This window comes from Mus caroli, unplaced genomic scaffold (assembly GCF_978045245.1).
Source record: "Mus caroli unplaced genomic scaffold, Mus_caroli_1 scaffold_11, whole genome shotgun sequence".
Lineage (NCBI taxonomy): Eukaryota > Metazoa > Chordata > Mammalia > Rodentia > Muridae > Mus > Mus caroli.
In genome coordinates, this window is record NW_028227266.1 from 95,736,717 (window position 1) to 95,759,614 (window position 22,898).

The 22,898-nt window shown below is 47.8% G+C and overlaps 1 protein-coding gene across 1 annotated transcript in view; it reads right to left on the reverse strand.

The window, feature by feature from the left end:
- Positions 1 to 13,274: 13,274 nt before the first annotated feature.
- The window catches only part of Spsb4 (splA/ryanodine receptor domain and SOCS box containing 4), a 75,707-nt gene continuing 66,083 nt past the window's right edge, over positions 13,275 to 22,898 (reverse strand). The window contains exon 3 of the mRNA XM_021172929.2: positions 13,275 to 14,492. Coding sequence (XP_021028588.1) covers positions 14,365 to 14,492 — 128 coding nt within the window. The 3' untranslated portion in view covers positions 13,275 to 14,364. The remainder of the gene's footprint in view (positions 14,493 to 22,898) is intronic.

Below are 22,898 nucleotides of genomic sequence, written 5' to 3' on the forward strand. Positions count from 1 at the left end.
ATACCCAGCACATGGAAGCAGCTCCCACAGGAGCAGCGGGAGAAGATTAGGTTTATGGGGTGGTAGGGGAGGGGGAGGCAATAGGCCTAAGCCTCCTTCCTGAGGGTATCCCTTGATGTCAATAGGGCACACCATCTGGAGGCTCCCTCCTGCCCATTTCTCCTTGGTTTCCACAGCTGAGGAGGGTTTGTGGACACCTTGATCCAGATGCCTGCAAGCAGTGAGGGTATTTCAGAAGCTCGGGTTGCAGTGGCTCTTGGTTCATTATTAAAACATGCAGTACTGGCTGGCTCCTACCACTTTCTTCAAAGGCTACAACAATCCACAGGGCTCCCGGTGAGCAGGAATTCTTAGAAACAAATGAGATTGCTACATTTTAAGAAGACCTACTATCAGTTTGCTCCTGTCTATTCACCTGTATTCAAGGAAACTGGCTTCTAACCTATGGTAAAAGAGAGTTAAGAAGCCTGAGCGTGTAGGATCAAGAAACAACTGGAGCAGCTGTCTACACAAAAGGTGGAGTACTCATCCCCTTCCATGATGAGGAGGCCGGACCCATCTTAGCGAGAGTAGAGTCTCCCTAAAATGCAAACTCGAGAAGCACTTGGCTATCCTACAGAAACCTGGCTCAGGCCCAGTCCCTGCATGCTCCAGCCTTTGATTCATATTGCAACTGCTCTCAAAGGGCAAGGTGACATGCTGGCCAAGGATAAATCTCAGCTCCTCACTCACTGACCTCGGGCAAGCTCTCTAACCGCTCAAGACTTCTACTTCCCCATCGTCAAAGCGAGGGTGGAAACGGTATCTGTGCCATGGAAGTTTTTGTGAGTCAAAAAAGAAATGAGAGGCATTTAGAATCACGCTGGGGTTATAGCAAGTGCTCATCCAATATCAGCTATCACTGCCACCACCACCACCATCACTATCAATGCTGCTTCTGCCACCTGCATTACCAGCACCAACACCAGCACCTTCCCCTGAACCTCTCATCCTGACAGCACAGTTAAGTGACTAACTGAAAGTGATCCCAGAGTAGCTCCAAAGAAGGTTGAGAAGGTCCATGGGTTCTGATGCCATGGAAACACTATGCCACCAATGTCTGTTGGCCCTGATTGACAGAGGTAGGACAGTTCTATCATTCATCCATTTGCTCTTCAGCATCTTTGTAGACATGGGCCTCTTGTATCTCTGTTTTAGCTGAGGGATGCCAAGAAATTCCTAATGAAAGAGAAAGGAAATGGAACCCTTTTAGGGAGAGGTGAATTAGGGAACCTTCTACATTTTCATTCTGCAGATAGTTTGAGGTATTGGTTAGACATTTGTAATTTTGGCTACCCATCATCAGAACCCTCTTCCTGTCTAGAGAGAATCCTCTACCAGTGATGCTTGGTGGGAAGAACCCCCTTCAGCTCCAGAATCTTGCAAGGACTAGATCCTCCTGTCTGCCCCCATGGCTCCCTGGGCCAGGAACCCTGAACAAAGCCATGTCATGTAGATATCCCTACAAAGAGTTTTGACTCTTCAGGAAGTAAGGACAAGATACTAGAATGAGTTAGGCATCCAAGTGACATTGATATCAGCGGTGACTGTGTTAGTGTTAGCTGAGCTCAGCCTCAATAAAGGTCTTCCCTGAAGTAACTGGGGAGTCAGTCGGGGATAGAGCTCTTTGCGCTAAGGAGAGAGCTGGGCAGGCAGGGAGTGCCAGATTCAACACTGTGTTCGGTTTTGACAGAGCTGTAGAAATGAGGGCAGGGAAACGCACAGGATGGCGAGCAGAGAAGCAATGCAGGGCTGGGCAGGAAGTAGGGGCACAAGCACTTCTGGTCACCTGGAGGCATGAGTTCCAAGATTTGGGTGGTGGCACCGGCATACAAGCAAGGTCGAGTCTTAGTGGGCCTTACAAGCAGGCTGATGCATAATTTATCAGTTAAACTGTTCGTTTTGAGATAACTGCAGATTCGTGTGCAGTTGTAAGAAATAAGAGAGGGAGCCCGTGCTTCCTGGAATCTGCTTGTGAAGGTGTAGCCTTCTTTCATCCATAATATACCACAATACAGTCAAGAGACAGAGAAGTCCATCACACAGGATCCTGGATGGCCCCTTCTGCATCCACATCCACACCCCCACCACCTACCTTCACCTCCACCTCCACCTTCAACCTCTCCTGTGCTTCTTTTACTTCTTACTCACAGTGCTGGAGATCAACCGAGGGCCTTCACCACCTAAGAAAGTGCTGAACTACCTCCTGGCTGTAGCTTTTTTTGAGACGGAGCTTTGCTATGTGACTCAGGCATGTCTAGAACTTAGGAGCCTCTTGCTTCTGCCTCCTTTCTGCTGGGGTCACAGATGTTTGCCACCATGCCAAACCACTCTCTATTTTTATGATTTTTGTCATGTAACAATGTTGTATAAGTGAAACTATGTGTTGCCTGGCATTTAGGACTGCCGTTCCCGCAGAGGAAATTCTCTGGGGAGCCATTCAGGTGGCTGCATGTAGCGTTGCTCATTCCTTTTTTATTGCTAGGCCGTATTCTAGGGAATTGACACAGTTTGTTAAAACTTCCACCGCCATAGGACCCCGGCTTACCTTCCCAAGGAAAGCTTGTCTAAATGTTAATGTACAGGATTTTCCGGAGTGCAACTGCAATGCGTTGTGGGAGCACGATATGCGGTTTTTGAGAAATTGCCAAACTGCAAAGAGCTCTGTCACTTTCTATTCCAGTTCCTCTGCATTCTTTTTTTTTTTTTAAAGAAGATTTATTTTATGTGCCTGAGTTCTTGCCTACATGTATGTGTGTGCATTACATGTGTGCTTGGTGCCACAAAGGCCAGAACAGGGCGTTAGATCCCCTGCTGAGAACTGGACCCAAGATGCACTATGTACTGGCTAGTTTTGTGACAACTTGACACAGCTGGAGTTATCACAGAGAAAGGAGCTTCAGTTGAGGAAATACCTACATGAGATCCAGCTGTAAGGCATTTTCTCAATTAGTGATCAAGGGGGAAAGGACCCTTGTGGGTGAGACCATCCCTGGGCTGGTAGTCTTGGTTCTATAAGAGAGCAAGCTGAGCAAACCAGGGGAAGCAAGCCAGTAAGAATATCCCTCCATGGCCTCTGCATCAGCTCCTGCTTTCTGACCTGCTGGAGTTCCAGTCCTGACTTCCTTGGTGATGAACGGCAGTATGGAAGTGTAAGCTGAATAAACCCTTTCCTCCCCAACTTGCTTCTTGGTCATGATGTTTGTGCAGGAATAGAAACCCTGACTAAGACACTCTACAAGGACAGTCAGTGATCTTCCTGAGCATGCCACCAGCCCCCATTCCTCTGCAGTCTTATCAGCATTTATACTGTTGCCATTTTTTAAAGAAAAGTTTTAGCCATCTTGGTGTCTGTGTGGAGACATCTCACTGTGATTTTAATTTCCATGTCCCTCCTGGCTGGTGGTGTGAGCAGCTCTTCCTGTGTATTCTACTAGCTTCAGTAAAATCCCCCTGCTGTGTGTTCATTTCTTAATTTTTGTTACTATTGAATTTTTAGAACTTTTTATTCTTTTCCAAACACGAATCCTCCGTGTAATCTTACAATGTTCTCACTCTGTCGTTTGTCCTTTGATCCTTGAAACAGGGTCTTTACTGGAGTAGAAGTTTTAAATGCTGCTGCTGTGGACTTTGTCAATGTCCCTTCTACAAACCCAGCTTCTTCTGCATTAAGATTGTTTGCTTCCCCTGGAGCCAACTAAGACACCCTGACAACAAATAGGAAAAATGGGGACAAATTGCACTTGAGGGTAAATCAAGATGCGATTACATACCCAGGATCTGCCCTTACTGGCTTGTGCTGGGGTGTGCGGTAATGGGAAGAAACAGGGAGATTTCTGTAGAAACAAAGGGAGAGAGGTGTTCCTACTCAAGGAGCTACAGCTCCCGGGGTTACTTATTAAATATTGAGATCTATGCCCTTTGGTAGTCCAGCATTCGGTCAACTTTCATCTTTGTACACTTGAAACAGACGTGAAGTTGGTAGTTATTTAGTGTCAGCTGCTGTGTATGTGCATGTGTGTGCAGATTCCAGCAGAAACCAGAAGAGGGCGTCAGATCTCCTGGATCTAGAGTTACAGGCAGCTGTGAGTGGTCCAATGTGAATGCCGGGAACTTGCGAGAGCAAGCAATGGTTCTTAACTGCTGAGCCTTCTCTCCAGCCCACAAGACTTCCTAATAGGGAAGGGAAAAACAGAAAACAAAACAAAACAACACCCAAAACCCAAATCAAACCAAACCAAGAACCCTTCCCCCCAAAATACCATAAGTTTACTTTGTCTTGGCCATCTACTGCTGGGCACGGAGCCTGCCCTTAAGAGTAGTTGTATACCTGGTCAGCCTCCATGGGAGAAAAACTAAACTTTTATCTGAGAGAGGTTATCAGTTGGAGATAGCTTCCGGGTGAGAGATGTTCACTTCCACTGTCAACACTAGGACCACATCAGGCCCAGACTGTGCAGGCCCTGTGTGTGCTGCCACAGTCTCTGTGCGTTCATATGTGCACTGCTCCTGCTATGTTCAGCAGGCCTTATTTTCTTTGTGATCTCCATCCCTACTGGCTCTTACACTATTTCGGCCTCCTCTTCTGCAGGACTCCCTGATAACACTTCTGAATAATAAAAAGAATGGTTGGAGGTATCACCAACCTCAAATTGTACTACAGAGCTATAGTAATAAAACAACATGGCATTGGAATAAAAAAAAAAAAGACACGGTCCACATTCCTTCCAACTGGCTTCTCTTCCTGTGACTCAGAGGAGATGGTTGACATCTCTCAGGAGTACATGGCTTCCTTATAATTGGTTATTTTACTCTGTGAAGTGTTCATGTTTACCTCTGGTCACGCGCTTTGATCAGAGATTTATTTCACATAACAGTAATGTACTAGTTTTTTTTTAATTTACATTTATTTATTTAGGAAGAGGTGTGCATGTGTAACGCAGGTGAGTGGGTCAGAAGACGACTTGCAGGAGTCGATTCTCTTCATCCACCATGTGTGGACTCTGGGGACCAAATTCAGGTTTTCAGGCTTACAGCAAGTACCCACAGAGCTCTCTCACCACTTTCAAATCTCAGGTTTTCTGTGTACGTCGTGTGTGTTCTATTCTTACTTTCAATCTGTTTCTTTAAAGTGTGGATTTGGTTCTAGAAAATCATTAAATTGCTAAAGCCTCCTCTCCCGTCTCTCTTTCCTTTGAAAGCCCAGTTACATTACTTTAGTCCTGTTCCCTTTACTCCATATGTTCCCTTCTGGCAGACCCTTTTCATCTTGGCGAGGTTTTTGTTATTTATATATAAAACTTTATATACTGTTTGGTTCCATTCCTTATCTGATTTGTTCTGGAGAGTGTATTTCAGGGTTTCCCAGAGTCCTAGATCTTACTTTTTAATTAGTGGATTTGGGTCTTGTGCTTTTTCTGTGTCACAGATGAAAATAGAGATCCCAGGAAGATTAGAGTTTCCTTAATTGGCTCTATTTGGGTCTAGCGTATACACAATCAGGTAGATCCATTTGAAGGACGCACATGGATTAAGCCAGCACCTGAATCAAGACTCAGAGTGTGCACAACCCCCACCCCCAGCCCATGCACTTTCTGGAAATGTGCCCGCCAGTCCCAGGCAATGACAACACTGCTGTTTTCCTTGTGGGTTCATATTTTCTGTTAACCTCATATTGCTGGAACAATAGATATGACCTTCCTTTATGAGTGTTTATGTGCACGATCCATACATATGTGTGTGGATTTGTGTGGTATGTGTATGTGTGCATTTATGCCCGTGTGTATGATTATACACATGCCACAGCACATGTGCAGAGTTCAGAGGACATCTTGGGTGTTGGTCCTTGGTTTCTGCCTTGAGACAGCCTCTTTGTTATTCATAGCTGGGTATGTCAGGCTAACTGGCTCAAAAGCTTCCACACGGGATGCTGTCTTCCTATCCCATTTCAAGCAGAGGGTTGGGATTACAGACACAGTCACTGTCGCACCCAGCTCTGTGTGGGTTCTGGGGATTCAAGCTCAGACCATCACACTTGGGCAGGAAATGCTGTGCTTACTGAGTCAATTCCCCGTCTCCAGAATGACTTTCTAAAGTATAATTCTCTTTATATAATAATTTTGAGGTTCATCAATGTTGCTGTGTGTTCATTCATTTTTATTGCTGAGTAGAAACCCATTGTATGGAATTTATATTTTATGTATTCATTAACTGATTAGCTTTTGGGTTATTTCCATTTGAGACAAATTTAAATTAAAACTTCTATATCTGTAACATCTTTCTGTGAGCATTTTTTTTCCTCTCTCCACTTCCCTTGGGAAAATATCTGGAAGTTTGTATTAGTCAGTATTCTCTCTGAACAGAATTGGCCAAATGAATATGCCATATGAAAGAGACTTTATTAGACTGGCTTACACAATGGGGGCTTGAGAGTTCCAACAATGGTTGTCTTCACACTGGAGACACTGGGAACCCACTCATGAGGCTTCATGCCCCCTGCCCCAGGCTGGCAGTGGTGGCCTGGAATGTCCCAGTGGTCTTCAGTCCATGTTGGAAGCTGAAGAGATGGGTTCTGATGTCAGTGAAGGATGGCAGCAGCAGACGCAGCAGCAGCAGCAGATGCTGCAGAGCAGATGAGCGTACCAGCAAGGAGTGAAGCAGGCTGGCAAAGCAAACCTGTTTCCTCCTTAGCTCTTGTTACAGCTTCTCCACGGCTGAACACTGACACCTACCCTGGCTGAGGAGGCCCCAACTCTCTTGGCTAATCCTTTCTGGAAAGGCCCCCACAGATCTACTCAGAGGACTTATCTTTCTCCCAACTTCACATCTAGTCAAGTTGACAATTAAGAGTAATGATCCCAAAGTTAGATAACTGGATTGTATATTTCTACAGCTCAAGAATTTCAATTGTTCCACATCCTCCCAACACTGACAGGCCCTTGTAAGCATTCAGATTTTCCCTTCCACACAACAGTTTAATGTACAATCCCCAGGGACTGAAAACTAAAGTCCCTGTCACTGGGTTGATGAGGGTTCTCCTGTTGTTGTAAAGACAGGAGTGAACTGACCCCCACAAAATCGTCCTTTGACTTCCACATTCACAGCACAGCATGTGTGCATACACAACAAAATAAGCAATGAGGAGGTTAACCATTAGGGCTTATTATGGCTTTATGATTTCAGAGGTTTTATCCCATCATAGTGAGCAGTGTAGAAACAGCAGAGATGCTCTCATTGTGACTGTAGAGGACAGGGAGGCGGAGGGCAATGGGAAGGAGGGGAAGGAGGAGGGGAGAACTAGGACCCCTGAGAGATGACTACCACAGTAGCACTCTGGGTTGGAAGGTCTTGCTCATCTCAAACTGAAGGTCTTTTTTTCCCCCCTCTGCACAATTTGGGACCCTGGTTGTTTCTGCTTATCTTTTGTGTTTAGGTTTATAGACAATTTCAGTTTAACTTTTGTCTGTGATACAAAAGTGAAGGTTCGTTTCTTCCCCGTATGGATATTCAACAAATCTAAGCAACATTTTCTGAGAACATCTTTCCCCAACCGAACTGCAGTGGCACAAGCCTAGGTCTGCTTTTGGCCTCTGTTCTCGTCTCTGGTCTGTTAATTTTTGCTTAAACCAATATTGAACTCTCTCAATTATCATGTCTTTATTAGCTCACGGTGTCTGGTAATGTGGGCCTTTATTTTGTTCTTATTTTCTAAGATGGCCAGAGCTGTTTTAGGTCTTTTGCATTTCCAAATGAACGGATAAGCAATTTTCACAGCAAAACATTTCCTGCATTAACATTATTTTTCCATTTTTGTGAATGAATAGTATACATTTACACACACACACACACACACGCACACACTCATCCATGGATGATTTCATTAGGTGACCTTGTGAACAGTACTGCAACAAGCAAGGATATGGCTGATGACATCCGGTTTGCCAGCCGTCGCTATTGTTTCTTGAGCTATGGGGGTTGTATTCAGGAAGTCGTTGTTTCTGCCCAGGTCCTGAAGGGTTTCCTCTATGTTTTCCTGTCCGTTAGTTTCACGTCTTTCATTGAGGTCTTTGATCCTCTCAGAGTTGTCTTTGTTTGTTTGTTTTCACAGGTCCAGAGGAGTCTAGGGTTGACCTTTATAACCCTCTCATGTGTCTCTCTTACCGTACCACTCTAATCCAATCAGCTATGACGAAAGGCAATCCTCTTTGTCCCACTTCTGATTTTCAGAGAAATTGTTTCAGTTTTCCCCCAATTTAGTCTGATGTTAGCTGTGGGTTCGTTGCATACAGCTTTTCCTGCGTTGATGTATGAGCCTCCTACAGTCATGTGATCTTTGTCTTTGATTCTATTTGAGTGCCACGTTAGGTTTGCTGATTGGTGAATCTTGATCATCCTTGGATCTCTGGAATGAAACCAAGGTGAGCACATGGTGTATGACCTTTGTAATGAGCTGGTAGATTCAGCTTGCAGGAAGATTATTAAAAATCATCACCTCTGCACTTATCAAGGAAATTGTTCTTGTGTGTGTGTGTGTGTGTGTGTGTGTGTGTGTGTGTGTGCAATAACCAGAACAGGTTGTCAGATCCTCCAGGGTTCCAATTGTAAGCTGCCTGATGTGATTGCTGGAAACCAAACTCAGGTCTTGTGCAAGAAGAACATGAGCTGCTAACTGCTGACTCCAACTCCCCCCAGAGCTAGGGTTAGAGACATCTGTGGGGACAGTCAAATTGTCACATAGGTGCTGGGTTCATAACTCCAGTCCTCATGATTTGAAACAAGTGTTCTTCACCACCGAGCCATCATCTCTCTAGCCCAACACCCATGTTTGTTAACTGATGTTTTGCTTGGATGGTGTTGAGGTATTGAAGTCTTTCCAAGTTTGATCTCAATTGTTATAATAAACACTATGACCAAAGCTATGATCTGGGGATGAAAAGGGTTTATTTCATCAGACACTTGGAGGTAGCAGCTCATCCCTGAGGGAATTGAGGGCAGGAATGCAAGGCAGGAGCCAAAGTTGAAGACGCAGAGAAATGATGCCTACAGCCTGACTTAACACAACTCAGGACCACCTGCCCTGGAATGAGACTCCACACAGAAAGCTAGACATTAATCAAGAAAATGCCCCAAAGACTTGCCTGGGAACCACTTTGATGGAGGTTTCTTCTTAACTAATACGTCTTCCTTCCAAATGCACACAAGACTGACAAAAGCTAACCAGCACAAAGTCCCTGGCTCCAATTGCACTTGGGCTTGTTGTTTATCTACCTTCTCTGAATTGAAATGTTTCTTTCTGGAGAGAAGAGGGAGGCCCAGTAAGATTCAGGAAGTTAATAAAACTTAAAAGCCTCAAGAAGCTAATGGAACATACAAAGAGAGTCCCGAGAGTCCCATGGCCCCTTTGCAAGGTCATAAAAGCAGTAAACAATTGCTGGGGGCAGAGGGAACACTCCATTGGTGAGCTAAGCACAGCTCTTTCAGGGAGTTCTGTGGATGCAGCTTTCCCGAGTTGTTGCTCACATGGGGAGGGATTGTCAATGATAAAATTGCCTTTAAGTCCTCAATATTCTTGTTCGTAACCCCTCGCCTTGACCTTCAATATACCAAAACCCTCACTGGGTCATTAAGCTAGACGGGGTGGAATGATTTGGTCTATGTTCAGTCCTGCTCTAGGATGAGTACATACTTGTTCATGTCTCCCCAGGAAAAGTCACACAACATAATTGGTACCTGCACAGAGACCAGCAGAACCAAAGATAGGGTGAGGATGAGCAGTTATATGATCCTTCAAAGGGGAATGAGATTGGCCTCATCAGACTGCTCGGTGGTAGTGTCTCTGGGGCACTCTCTTGATTGCTAATTGAGATATGAGGGCCTAGCCCACTGTGGGCGGTATCATTCCCAAGGAGGTGGGCCTGGATGTCTCTGGGGCACTCTCTTGATTGCTAATTGAGATATGAGGGCCTAGCCCACTGTGGGCGGTATCATTCCCAAGGAGGTGGGCCTGGATGGCAAGAGAAAATAAACTGAGAGGAAGGCAGTGAGTCAGTCAGGAATCATCATGCCACCGTAGGTTCTGCTTCTGTTCCTGCTTGAGTTCCTGCCTTGACCTCCCTCAAAACTGGATTGTGAGAAGTGTAAGGCACGTAAGCTGTTTCCTCTCCTGAGTTGCTTTTAGCCAGAGTGTTTCATCACAGCAGCAGTGAAGCAAACTAGCACAGGGGCATCTCCACGTGATATGGGATGGTGAGGTTCTTGCAGTTGTGGCGGACAGTAAAGCAGGTCACAGAGGCTAAGCCATGTGAGAGTGGCACATCCTGGGGTACAGCGTCTGGGGTGCGCACCTTCCTATATGTGGAATGGGTGGCAGGCCTCACTGAGAACTAAGGTCTGCCTCATGAATAAGGAGACACTCTCAAAGGTTAATGGTCTAGATACTAATTTGCAATCCCTTAAAAAAGTGCACACAGGACAGGATCACTAAGCAGGCTATGGTAACTAACTGTGGGAAAGCTTCTGGTACGTGCACAAAGACACGCAGTCGAGGCTCAGCCGCCTGCCCATAAAGGATTCGGCTATATCACAGCGCAAATGATGTGCAGATGTGATCCTCTGCCTTAGCCTCTGATTTGGCAGGGAAGGTGGGAACGGCAAGGATGAGATGGATGGAGGGTCCAGGTTGTTCTTTGATACAGTTGGCAGGATGTAAAGGAAAGAGAGAACACATCAGATGTGTATTAAAGAGCTCTTCCTGAGAACTTGAAACCAGTGCGAGGATTCAGATAATGGGGTGGGGCAGAGAGGGGGGTTAATATAAAATATCACTGAGGTTCAACCTTTAATACCGAGGAAGAGAAAAACCTTGACTTGGCATGCAGAGCAGGCCCTAATAAATGGCCAAGCACCGGAAACCGTGGTAATCAAGGGCTACCCCACATCTGAGTGACTTGAATCAGGGAAAGCTTTTAAACAAGGTATAAAAGAAGCTCCCTCATGGCCTGGCTTGTGCAGTGGTGGGATGAGAGGGCAGATGATATCAGTCTGAGTGCTGTGGAGGCAGAGAAACTAATAAAGCTACCCCTCCCATCCCCCACTCCCTAAGGCAACACAGTCTGCAGCAATACAAGTGAAATCAGCCCCTGATGGACCGGTTCATATAAGCCATTAAGAACACTTGGTTATTGCCAGTCACTGTGCATGTCATGGACTGGAACAGAATAAAAGAATAGCAGGCATTTGTGAGGTGACTGAGCGTGAAAGGCGATATATTTGATGCCCAGATTACTAGGGCTGACAGGTATGTGCTCACAGGAATTAAGAGACAGGTAGATTTAGCAGGAGCCTCAGGACGAGCTTGTCTTAGTTATTTTTCTATTGCCAAAGCAAAAACACTATGATGAAGCCAATTTATGGAAGGGAACACTTAATGGGGGTGGGGGGGAACATAGCAGCAGACAGACAGGCATGGCGTTGGAACAGCAGCTGAGAGCTCACATCTGATCCACAAGCACTAGGCAGAGAGACCTAATGAGGAATGGCTTTTGAAAGCTCAAAGATTATGTCTAATTTTCTGAGGAACCACCAGACTGATTTCCAGAGTGGTTGTACCAGCTAGCAATCCCACCAGCAATGTCTCCTATCCATTGCTGCTGTATCCAACATTTTTCAATGTTTTTGTTTGTTTGTTTGTTTGTTTGTTTTTTAAAGCATGTGTATGAATGTTCTGCCTCCTCTCACCTGTCTAGCTCCTTGTCAGGACTCAGTACCTAACTCCCCAGTGGCTTTCTGTAGCCTGACTCCTAGACCCCACCTCACCCCATCATCCCCTCGAACACCATGCTGCTTCTTTGCTTGGGGGCCATCTTTATCTCCCCCTTAGACTGTGAGGTCTGGCAAAGCTGGGCCAGAACTCAGTCATTTCAGGATAGTGCTGTAGGCGTGGTCACGAGAGGACAGGGAGCATAGGAGAACTTAGGGGTCGGTTCTCAGCTCTGGGAGGACCTCATCCCTACTTGAGCACTTCCCTTGCAGTTTCCTCTGGGTGTCCCAGTTTGCAGAGGACATCCTATCCATCCTGGCCCTCTACAGGCCTTTGCAGAGCTGATGTGTCTGACCTATGAGGCTGTTGTAGGTACAGGCACAGGCCCAGCCCTCCAGAGACCCATGGGTCCATGAGGCTAAGGGCAGATAGGACCCAATACCAGTGCTCAGAATAGAGTCCTTGGTGCCGGGAGATACATGCTCAGAACTGATAGCTCAGAGCAGGAAGACACTGGTGGGTGGTTATCGGGTGTCTAGATGAAGGCTGATCTCATTAATCATGAGAGGGTGAAGTGAGGGAAGGGAAGGCACTGTTAGACTGAGAGAAGCCACGAAGCTTAGGAGCTGAGACAAAAGAGCTTCTTCCAAAATGGAAAGTGGTGCTGAAACTTGAACCCTAGAGGCTGGGAGAGGGACGGTCCTTAGTCAGTCACTGGCTTCCTGGTCAAGCTCCTTGTGTCCAGAGGGGAAAGTGACTTACCCAAGGTGACTGTGTATAAACAAGGAAGCCTGACCCCCAGCCCAGGCTTAGAGCCTGCAGCCAGGAGATGCCATTCCTATCCCGTCTCCAGCCTCGGGGTGGGCAGACAACGTGTGTCTCATATTCGCTCTTCTGATCACAAGAAATTGTCTCTTCCGTTCCCCTCCTCCTCCCGCTGAGTTTCTCAAGGTCTTACAACAAACTGTAAATGTCCCCACCCAGGACAGAGACATCAGTCTGACACTGCCCTAGAGTCTGGTGTGGTGTGGTATATGGGTGACTGATGCTGCTAAGTAAATCCTGTACTGGTCCTGACACAATCCCCTTCCTGTCCCTAACTGCTAACCTGCTACCAGCCCCAGCAGAGCTCAGCTCAACCCTGCCTCATTTGCTCTGCAACAACCAGCACTGCTCCCTGGTGGCCAACTGCATTCAGCCCCAGCGCCAGGTCTTGGGTTTACCCTGACTGGCCCTGGTCACCTTGAACATCTAAGGCTTCAGCATCAGGGCTTATGGGAGTCTTTGAAGATCCTGGGGACAGAGTGTCTTCCAGATCTGGTCTCTACAACATCTCTGTGGTTGGGGTTCGAATGTGGACGCGTGCGCATGTGTATGTGTGTGTACAGAGAGGCACTCCCAGGTTTGATGTCTGTGGATCTGGGGACAAACCAGGGAGGATGATGGATAGAGCACTTTACACACAGCTGAAGGACAGAATGACAAACTTTATTAGAAATGTTCCTTGCTTGTAGGTCACATTCACATTACAGTGTAGGCTGCGCTGTCTGGCTCTGTATCCTACTCTGTGATGATTTCCAGTTAAAACCGAGTCTGGGTGAAGGGTATCTTGGAACACACGAAAGATGCCAAATGGTGGTGCTGGCAGCAGCAGCAGCAGCAACAGCAACATTCTGTGAGAGGATAGGTCTCAGGTCCTGCAGAGACTGTTATACCCACCTTTGCAGTCCCAAGGCCACACCGTGGGGCCCCAGCTGATAAATAAATGGTGCATCACTGCATCACACACATATCGGAAACGAGAAACAAACTGGAAGTCTCCTACAGTGAAAAAATAATTTGCTCAAAGAAAGCTTTGTGACAGCCAGGCTTCACCCTGAATGATGGCTGCCAGAGCCCTGGGTACTCAGGGTGTCTCAGACTTGGTGTCACAAGGGCCCCATCTTCCTTAGCACCTTTGGGAGAAAGCCACCTTCACCACACTCCTCTTTCAAAAAAAAAATGCAAACACTACTTATAATGATCATACCCAAGAAGAAACTCTGTCCCCAGGGCAAGTCATCAGATTCATGTTCCTGAATAGAGTAGGGAGGGGGGTGGCCAAAGAACTTTATCCATGACTGAAGAGGGCAGGAGGGGATGAGGAAACAGGTTCAGAGAGGTAAGGCCAGGTGCTTTTGCCCTGCTGTGGGACCCTGGACTCATCTCTCAAAGTGGTACCAAGTCTTAAAATGGAGGACAGTCTCTCTGCCCTGGCCAGGGGCAGGCGTGGAGGAGACCATCAAGGGCTGGCTTCTGTCATTCATTATTCAGTACCTATTTTCTCTCCACTGGCCAATTTTCCTGGGCCTGTCTGCAGTGGGGAACTAACTGGATGCCATCTCCTGCCCAATGTTTTATTGATTCTCTTGAGGAAGATAATGGTCTCTACGCTCTGGTTCACGAGGTGGCCTCCTGGTCCTGGTCGGTGGCAGCAATGGCAACAGGCATTCCTTTTCCAAGTCAGTGATGTGTCCTGACGCTCTGGAACTGTGTGACCACAGATGACAGCCAATCCTCAGCGCTGCTCACTGGTACTGCAGGTAGTTTTTCAGAGACTGAGGCAGGGGCAGGGAGCCGATGTCACGTAGGCGCTGTCGGCCCAGGGCTGAGCGGATGGATCGCCGGCACAGGTCCATCAGCGGCAGAGGCTCAGCTGCAAAGACAGTGAAGCAAATGTGAGTGCCCGCACCTCCTCACTCCGCCTAGCTTGCCTGCCGCCTACCCTTGCCCCTGAGCTGGCTGAGTGCTCCCTGCTACTGAAGAGCCATCCCTGCTTGCAGTAAGAGGCCCTCAGCAATGATTATGAAAGGCAGCTGCAGCTGCTCAGACTAGAAGATTTAGAACAACCGCTAAATAGTGGTATTTAAAGATGAATAGTGGAAACAAAGTTATCCACTGCCAGGGTAAGTTCTGATATAGAATGTGTGGCTCACAACGTTTGAAAGAGGAATCCTTTTAGAAACAGGATGATTTATCTCAGGGTACTACTTAGGAGGCTGAGGCGGAAGGATCATTTGAGCCCAGAAGTTCAATACCAGCCTGGGCAACACAGCCAGATCCTGTCTCAACACAAGCAAACAGACAGGTTAGATTCCACCAGGCTATTCAAACCCACATGCTTTCCCTCCAGTGTTTATGATGGGCAATGGAAGCACTCAAGTTCTGGGGGGCGGGGGAAGGGAGGTAAGTTAAAATCCACCAGGGACCTGGAAGGTGGCTCAAGGGATAGAAGTGCTCCCCACACAAGCCTGCTAACCTGACAGTGAGCACCAGAAGCCACTTAAAAAATCCAGCTGCAGCTGCAGGCATCTGTAAGCCCAGCACACCAGTGTAGAGATGGAAAGCAGATGAGACTCTGACTCAACATGGTAGGAGGGAACCCACTTCCCAAAGTGGCCCTCTGACCTCCATACGCCCACTGTGGTGCACTGGCACCTCTCGATACAGGACAGTTTACTGAGTTACACCAGCTCACTGCAGATACACATATTAATTCTTTCCTCTTTCATTTCCTGTGGTAATCCTAGGGATACAGAGACAACTCAGCCAGGGCCAGAGCCAGCCCTGGAGGTGAGCTTGTGGTCTGGGATTTCCTTATGACCTAAGATTTTTAAGTGAATGAATGTTTTTGTTTTTGTTTTTAATTTTGCTTTCATGGTGCTCTGCTTGCATGTATATCTGTGTATCATTTGTTAGCCTTGTGCCCACAGAGGCCAAAAGAGGATGTCGGATCCCCTGGAACAGAAGTTACATACAGGTGGTTAGGAGCCACCGTGCTGGTTCTGGGAGTTGAACCCCTAGTCCTTTGGAAGAGCAGCCTCTTAGCCTCTGAGCCATCTCTCTAGCCCCAGCAAGTGAATTATTTTAAAAGTGTTAATATAGGAAAGAATTCTGAGCTCAAAGGGACAGAAACTAGGCAGCTGCCGGAAAGCTTTGAGGAGAGAAACCTGAATAGGGTTTTGAAGTATGGGTAGGAGTGTTATAGGCACACTGAGGCTGGGCAGTGTTACAAGTAGAGAAAACAGACAGGGATCAGGGAGACAGGGAAGCTGAGGGCAGGGACAGGGCTGGTGGCTAAAACAGACCAGTGGAGAAAGAAGAAGACAGTGGTCCCATTCACCTGTGACTGACATACGGCCTCAATGTTTTGCGCTGCAGCTAAGCGTCCTTTTTTTTTTTCTTCTTTTTCTTTTTTTTTTTTTTTTTTTTTTGATTTTTTGAGACAGGGTTTCTCTGTATAATCCTGGATGTCCTGGAACTCACTCTGTAGACCAGGCTGGCCTCGAACTCAGAAATCCACCTGCCTCTGCCTCCCCAAGTGCTGGGATTAAAGGCGTGCGCCACCACTGCCTGGTTCTAAGCGTTCTTTTGGTAACAGAGTACATAGAATTGTGGTCAAATCATAAGGAGCCAACACAAATGGTCAGCTGTGTGGGAATGGTATCAGGAGGGAGGGGCAATGGCAGCTGGGGTTTGAGGGAGCTTCTGGGAGAGGTGCAGTTCTAATGGGCCACCACCGGAATCCAAGTGGGACTCGCATGAGGGCCAGATGATACATCCAAGCATCCAAGCAAGGCCACATCTTGCTGTCCTTTGCTGAGGCCAGACCCCAGGCTAGTAGCTTCACTTTCTCCTCTTATCTTTTGATTCTCATACAAAAGGAGGCTACCCAGGGGATGCCAGCCGTGTATCCCAACCTGCCCTGCCCGGCCATCCTGCCCTGCCCGGCATACTGTTCCCAGCTCCATTACAGCAACACCCCCATCCTTCCTTCCCTGCCCCTTGTCCCTCACAGTGCCCTCCCACATGCTGCCCTGCCCTGTCAATCAAGACCCTACTCTAATCCCTCTGCCTACAACACCTGGCTGCCCCCTAAGCCGGGATTGTGAGGAATAAAATATTCTTGTAGTTGCTTTCTCCTTAAAGTTTATTATACAGACATGCAGACACACACACACACACACGTTCTTTGGGGGGCTCAATTCATGCAAATGCATGTATCAAAAACTCATAACAACTCCTGGGGCCAATAAATATCATTATCATCTCTATTTTAAGGAGGAAAAGGCTGAAAGAGGCTACACAAGCCATCTACCTAAGGGTGCACAGCTGGTAAGTGGGAAACCAGGACTCAAGCCCAGAAGTGGGAACCAGAAGTGGGAATTTATCTTCTACCTCACCCACGTTTACTGAGCTTCTGCTTGGCCTGTTGCAAGGGTGAATGTATCTCACTGAGGTCTAAAGTCAGTGTGGCTACTCATTCCTGGCTGAGAGAGAAGGAAGCTGAGGCTTGGAGAAGAAAGACTTGTGTAGAGTTGTAACGCTTGCATTTAGAGTGTCATACTGCCCCTCTCAAAGAACAATAATAAAAAAGTGGGCCCAAGGCCAGAGTGAAGGTGGAAAGGTAGAGACACCTGTCTTCCAGACTCCTGGCAGACTGCGTGAGCCACAGCCTGAGACTCTTGTCTTCTCCCCTCCCCCCCTCCATGGCTACTTTCCAGGGCACAGCTGCCCACCTCCCTGATGATACTGTAACAGAGGCAATGGAAGCAGCCCTGTTGTTGCTCCTTACCAGTTGGGTGCCCAAATCAACACTGTTCACAGAGGAGAAAACAAATCAGCTCTGGGCACGAAGGGGCCCCAGGTACACGTGAGCCCAGGGGCGAGCCTCTCATGCATAATTTTAAGAGAAAGAAAAGTGTGTCATGTGTGACTCCCCAAAACCCTGTAATCAAAAGTAGCTGATGACATTCAGGGCATGGCTGGTGATGCTCAGGGCGTGTCGGGTCATATTCAGAATTTGGTGACTGGAGTGGCGGTAAAGGCAGAGGGGTTCCTTTTAGATTTGTGTTTGGCTCTGCTAGTCAGCTTGCCTTGATGCCGGCAGGCAGCAGCTTGTGACCTGGACACTTTCTTTACCTAATATTCTTCAAAAAAGTTACATCTGAAGAAAGGAGTTCACTTCCTGAGTTAGGGCCTTACTCTCCTGGGACAGGGAGCAGGTGTGAACACACAGACGGACAAGAATAAGTGAAAAGAAGAGGCTGGCTCAGAAGCCCAGTTCACACTCAGTCCTCCCAGCCAGAAGCAGCTGGCCCCTCTTCTCCCAGCCACACATCTGTCATCTGTAAAATGGGACAGGATGGCATCACTTGAGGATAGGGTGTCGATGGCATGGCATAGCCTGCCCTCTGCTTTAACAAGGTTCTTGCTAAAGAATGCTTTAAAGCGGCCAGCGCTAGAAGCATCTTGGAAAACATTGTTACACATTGTTTCAGTTTGCTACGCTTATGGACAACCACTTTCTGCTCTTGACAAAGACTTCCCCAGGCAGCTGCAGAGTGCCCAGTTCTATGCTACAAACATCCCAGTCCTGTTGAAAATCTGGGGTAAAATTTTCTCAGTCATCTGTCACTAACCCCTGTGTGACCTATAGAGGACCACAGGATTTCCAGAGACTCTGTTGCCATCTGCAAAAACGGTAAGTTAGCTCATGGAGTTAGCTCAAAGAGTGCACTGTCAGGAATGTAGACTGGTGGAGAGTCTGGCACAGAGACCGATGGCTTCAGCTGCTCCTTCGGGCTTCTTATGTCTCCTCACCTGCCCTGGGACCTGCCAAGATGTGAGCCACCAGCCTACCATCATGCCTGTGTGCACGGTGTAAGTCATGAGGTGGGTGTTAGTCAATCGGAGGCAGATGGGAAAGCATTTGAGTGACAGTCCTTAAAAGCTGATCTTAGAAGACCTGGGCGCTACCTGTTTGGCAGTTCATAAAGGAAATGAGATACGCAGCATACACAGGTGTTTTGCCTGCATGTATGTCTGTGCACCACGTGCACTCCTGGTGCCCATGGAGGCCAAAAGAAGGCACTGGGCCCCTGGAACTAGGGTTACAGACAGCTGTGAGCCATCATGTGAGTACGGAGTCGGCTGGAAGAGCAGCAGTGCTCTTACTCACTGAGCCCTCTCTTCCTCCCCTTCCACTAGAATTGTTCAAGTGTGAGGGTGTTGGGTAGACAGTAGTGAGCGCCATGGAACAGCCTGGGCTCTATGCTGGTGCCCTTCCCAGCTGAGTGACAGAAATGATATGCACACTTCTCCTGTGTGTGTATGAAGTTACGCCACAACAGAGATGGAAACCAAGGAAGGCAGTGGCAGGCTAGACAGCTGGGCAGACTCTAGGAAGACATAAAGCAAATGTGACAGGGTGGTGGAGACATGAAGCAGGGAACCTGACAGCACTGGCCACTTGGGGTGAACCAAGGTTCAGAGAAGCCACGAGCTCCACAGACCACACATTGTGAGAATCTACAAAGAATAGTCAGACTCTTGGGGCAATGGCATTCCCATCACCGCCCTAGCAAAAGCCTGAGTCTGCTGACTGTCTCAAGGGAAGTGGCCTTTGGCGGGAAAGCCCTGCTCAGTGTGGAGGGTCAGCAGAATGGAGCATGAGCAAACACTTCAGAGTGGATGGTGGAAGGATGACTGGTGGGAAGGAAGGCCATTTCTATACAGGTAAGAATGGAAGGCCTGAACTCTGCCCCTCAAGTGGCAGGGCTGCCTCGATTTTCTTCTCCAGCTCCAGTGTCACTGCCAGAGCAGCAAACGACCTGCTGTGACAACCTATGTGCCTTTCCATGGGTTCAGGTTGGCAGGACAGATTCGCACTGCGTCCCTGACAGTGGAAAGCCTTAGGGAACCATACCAACTTAGGTTTCATAGGAACAAATGCACACGACAAAGGGAGCTTGGAGGGATCTGGAAGATGAACGTGGGGTGGGCCTTGGAGCCCAGGGCTGTGGTTGCCAAGCCTCTGAGAAGAGGCAGATATCCAGGATTTACATAGACAGGGTAGGCCCCAGGGGGAAGCTGGCTCTCAGCGGCACTCTGCAGAGGCAAGACTGATCAGAGGAAACACTCAGCTCTCTCGCCAAGGCCAATTTTAGGCACTGGTCTACAGGGGCATTCTCAGAGGAGCAAGGGATCTATCTATCTGCAGACCTGAGCCTGCACATCATGTCTCTGTTCCCAGGCCTTGTCTGCCTCCTGGCCAGGCTCTTGGGTGCGTGTGTGTTCACTTCTGGCTTTGCTGCATACCCAGCCCTGTTGGAGTCAGACGTTGGCTAGCTACTGTGCTTCTGCCAGCTGTGAGGAGGAATGGGCTCTGGGAAGTGTAGCCATGCCCTGCTGGCTGTGATCAGCTCTGATGGGCCTTTGCAATCTCTAAGCCAACGTGGTTTGGGGTTGGGGTGGGGTGGGGAGAGATGGGGGATGAATGGCTATTACGTGTCTAGCTTCAGAGATCTGGGCTGGGATATAAAGACCGGTACTAGAGGGAAACTCCACTTCAGCCTGTCCTTGGTTCACGGCCAAAGCCAGGCGCTTTCAACAACAAACCTGAAATCTCTCTACTAACAAAAGATGTCATATATATATATGCTGCGAAGTGCCAGAAAGCCAGTCTTTGAAATGAAAGGAATTCTAAACATGTGTATTTCTCTTTCTTCTACTTTCCTATTCCTAAATTCTGATCAGAGCGATCAATGGCAGTATTCTGGTGCGTTTGTGATGTTTCTGTCTTGGGAGGAATGACATGCCTGTGAAGGTTGTCAGAATCTAAGTGAGGTCACCATTGCCAAGTCCTAACAACAATAAATAAAGCGCTTGGTTGTAAAGGAGGATGCTCTGTGTATGTGTGGCTGATCACAAGAACTGTGCACAAAAGGACCCGCCAGAAGTGTCACCTCATACCAAGGCCACCACAACTTTACCCAGCCCCCAATTCTGCAGAGACATCTTAGGCAAGGATGATTGTCTGAAAATTGCTATGCCACCCATACTTTACATGGCTTTAGCCTTCCCACGGAATGCCCTGCTGTTCTCAATTCATCTGAATCTCTCCAACTGCTGTTCATGTTGACATTCCCCTCAACTTAATATTTGCTTTGCTGCTACTCTGATAACATTAGGGCCATTGTTACCCGGGACCTCTACCCTGGCTCTAGGCTGGGACCCTCATTAGCTTTGCCGAGTCATCTGTATGGGTTTCACATAGGGCCCTAAGATTTGGGATCTGGGGGTTCATGCTGCATCCAGACAGCTCTTACACATTGTTCTACAGGCCAGGGTGTTCTGCAGAGATCACCACATTCTTTGAGGGAGTCAAATTCCCGTGCCCTGTCCCCTCCTTAGAACTGGTTGGATCCCTATACTTTGAGCTCAAATACCAGGTTCCCTGGCCCACTCCCGAACCCCTTCCCAACCCATGTTCTCTCCTAGTTTCTATATGTACTCTGAGCCCTTTGGTCCTTTCCCAACGCCACCATGAAGCAGCCTAGGTGTCCACGCTACCCTCTCAGACAGCTCCAACCTGCCCCTCTGCTCTTCCCATCTCACTCCACAGCAAGACCAGCATCATTATGATGACCAAGCCCAAGAATTCTGAGACAAACCGCAGTTGAAATACTCTGCCCAACTTGCAGATCTTGTCCTAAGTAGGACTTTGGGGGAATCTGTTTTCCCCATCCCCAGCTCCCATCAAACCCTGAGCTCTTGGGTCCATACGGAATCATTTTTTTTTTTTTTTTGTTATCTCCTTCCCGATAAACTCTGGCTCCCATAGGCAGGACCAGGTATCATCCCTGCTGCCTAGTCTTACTGAAAACGGCAAGGTCATTAAGATGGAGAAGCTCAGGCTCTGGGAGGCAGAAGCAGCTTAAGTGAGCCTTCTTGTCTATAAAAGGCACTGAAGCGCATGGAGCCAGGTAATGAGCACTAATAATAGAAGGTAGCCCTTTCCTGGGAGATGCTCTGTGATCACCGTACAAGTGTCAGGACCTGAGTCCGGCTGCTCAGAGCCTATGGGAGGCTGGACGTGGTAGCTTGCACCTGCAATCCCAACACTCCTACTGGCAAGTGGAAACAAAGATTGCTGGAAACTCACAGGCTAGTTAGAGATTCTGTTGCAAACAAGATGGAAGATGTGTGTGTGTGTGTGTGTGTGTGTGTGTGTGTGTGTGTGTGTCCCAGGGCGTCGATGCAGGATAGCTTGATGTGCTGGCCTTGGGCAAGGACATCCCTAGTCACACAAAGAGAGAGAAACTGCCCTCCATGTTTTCTCTTCTGATACATCCCTGGGGCTACTTGCTGTCCAGCAGATACTAAGATAAATATGCCCACCATCGGTGGGGGTCAGGGCTGTGCTCTCTGAGACAGCTGGTGCTATGGGTGGGGTTGGGGCCCAGGAATGGGGTTCCCATTCCCAGGGTGCATCTGTTCCCATGCTAGAAGAGTGAGGCATGTGGGGCAGCCAGACCTGTCCTCTAAATGGGAGGTTAGTCAATGCTATAGCCATGAATCCAGGGTGGTCCTGATGCAGGAAGAGGTAAGTAGACAAACTGAACAAAGAATCTTGTAGGTATGCACATGGATGCTGAAAATCAGTAAGGAAAGAGCAAAGGAAGAGTAAACAGAAAACTCAGCCACCATCACGCAGCAGGGGAGTGTGGGAAGGAAGGGACAGAAATAGGCACAGAGGCACTCGGGTGTCAACGTTCTGATCTTCCATATGGGTGGTGGATTCGGGCATGCACACTAAATCTCAAATGAGTTGATAAGCAAATAAATAAGGAAGTTACAACAAAAGAGAGCAGGGCGGGGGACTGGCGGTGACAGTGAGTTATGTGTAAGGTCAGGGCTGAGTGACGGAAATGACCCTGGGACTCAGTAGTATAAGATGCACTCTGTCGCTATCAGAAGTTCAGTTAAAAATAGCAATGAGGAGAGAGCAAAACCGTATGAGAGAATTAGAGTCCTGGTCTAAATCAAACAAGAGCTTGGCCAGAAGATGAATTGCAGCTAATTCTAGCTAATGAGTAATAATGAAGTCACTCCTGCCGGAACAGAACTCGGCACTGCTTAAGAGAGAGAGGCATTACTACAATGGAGAAACAGCCCTGACCTGCAGTTGAAACCTAAGTTGAGTTCAGGCTTGATAAACCTGGTTGCTTTTTTTTTTTTTTCCTTTTGGTTAAATAAGGTCATCCCCTGCTTCACAAGG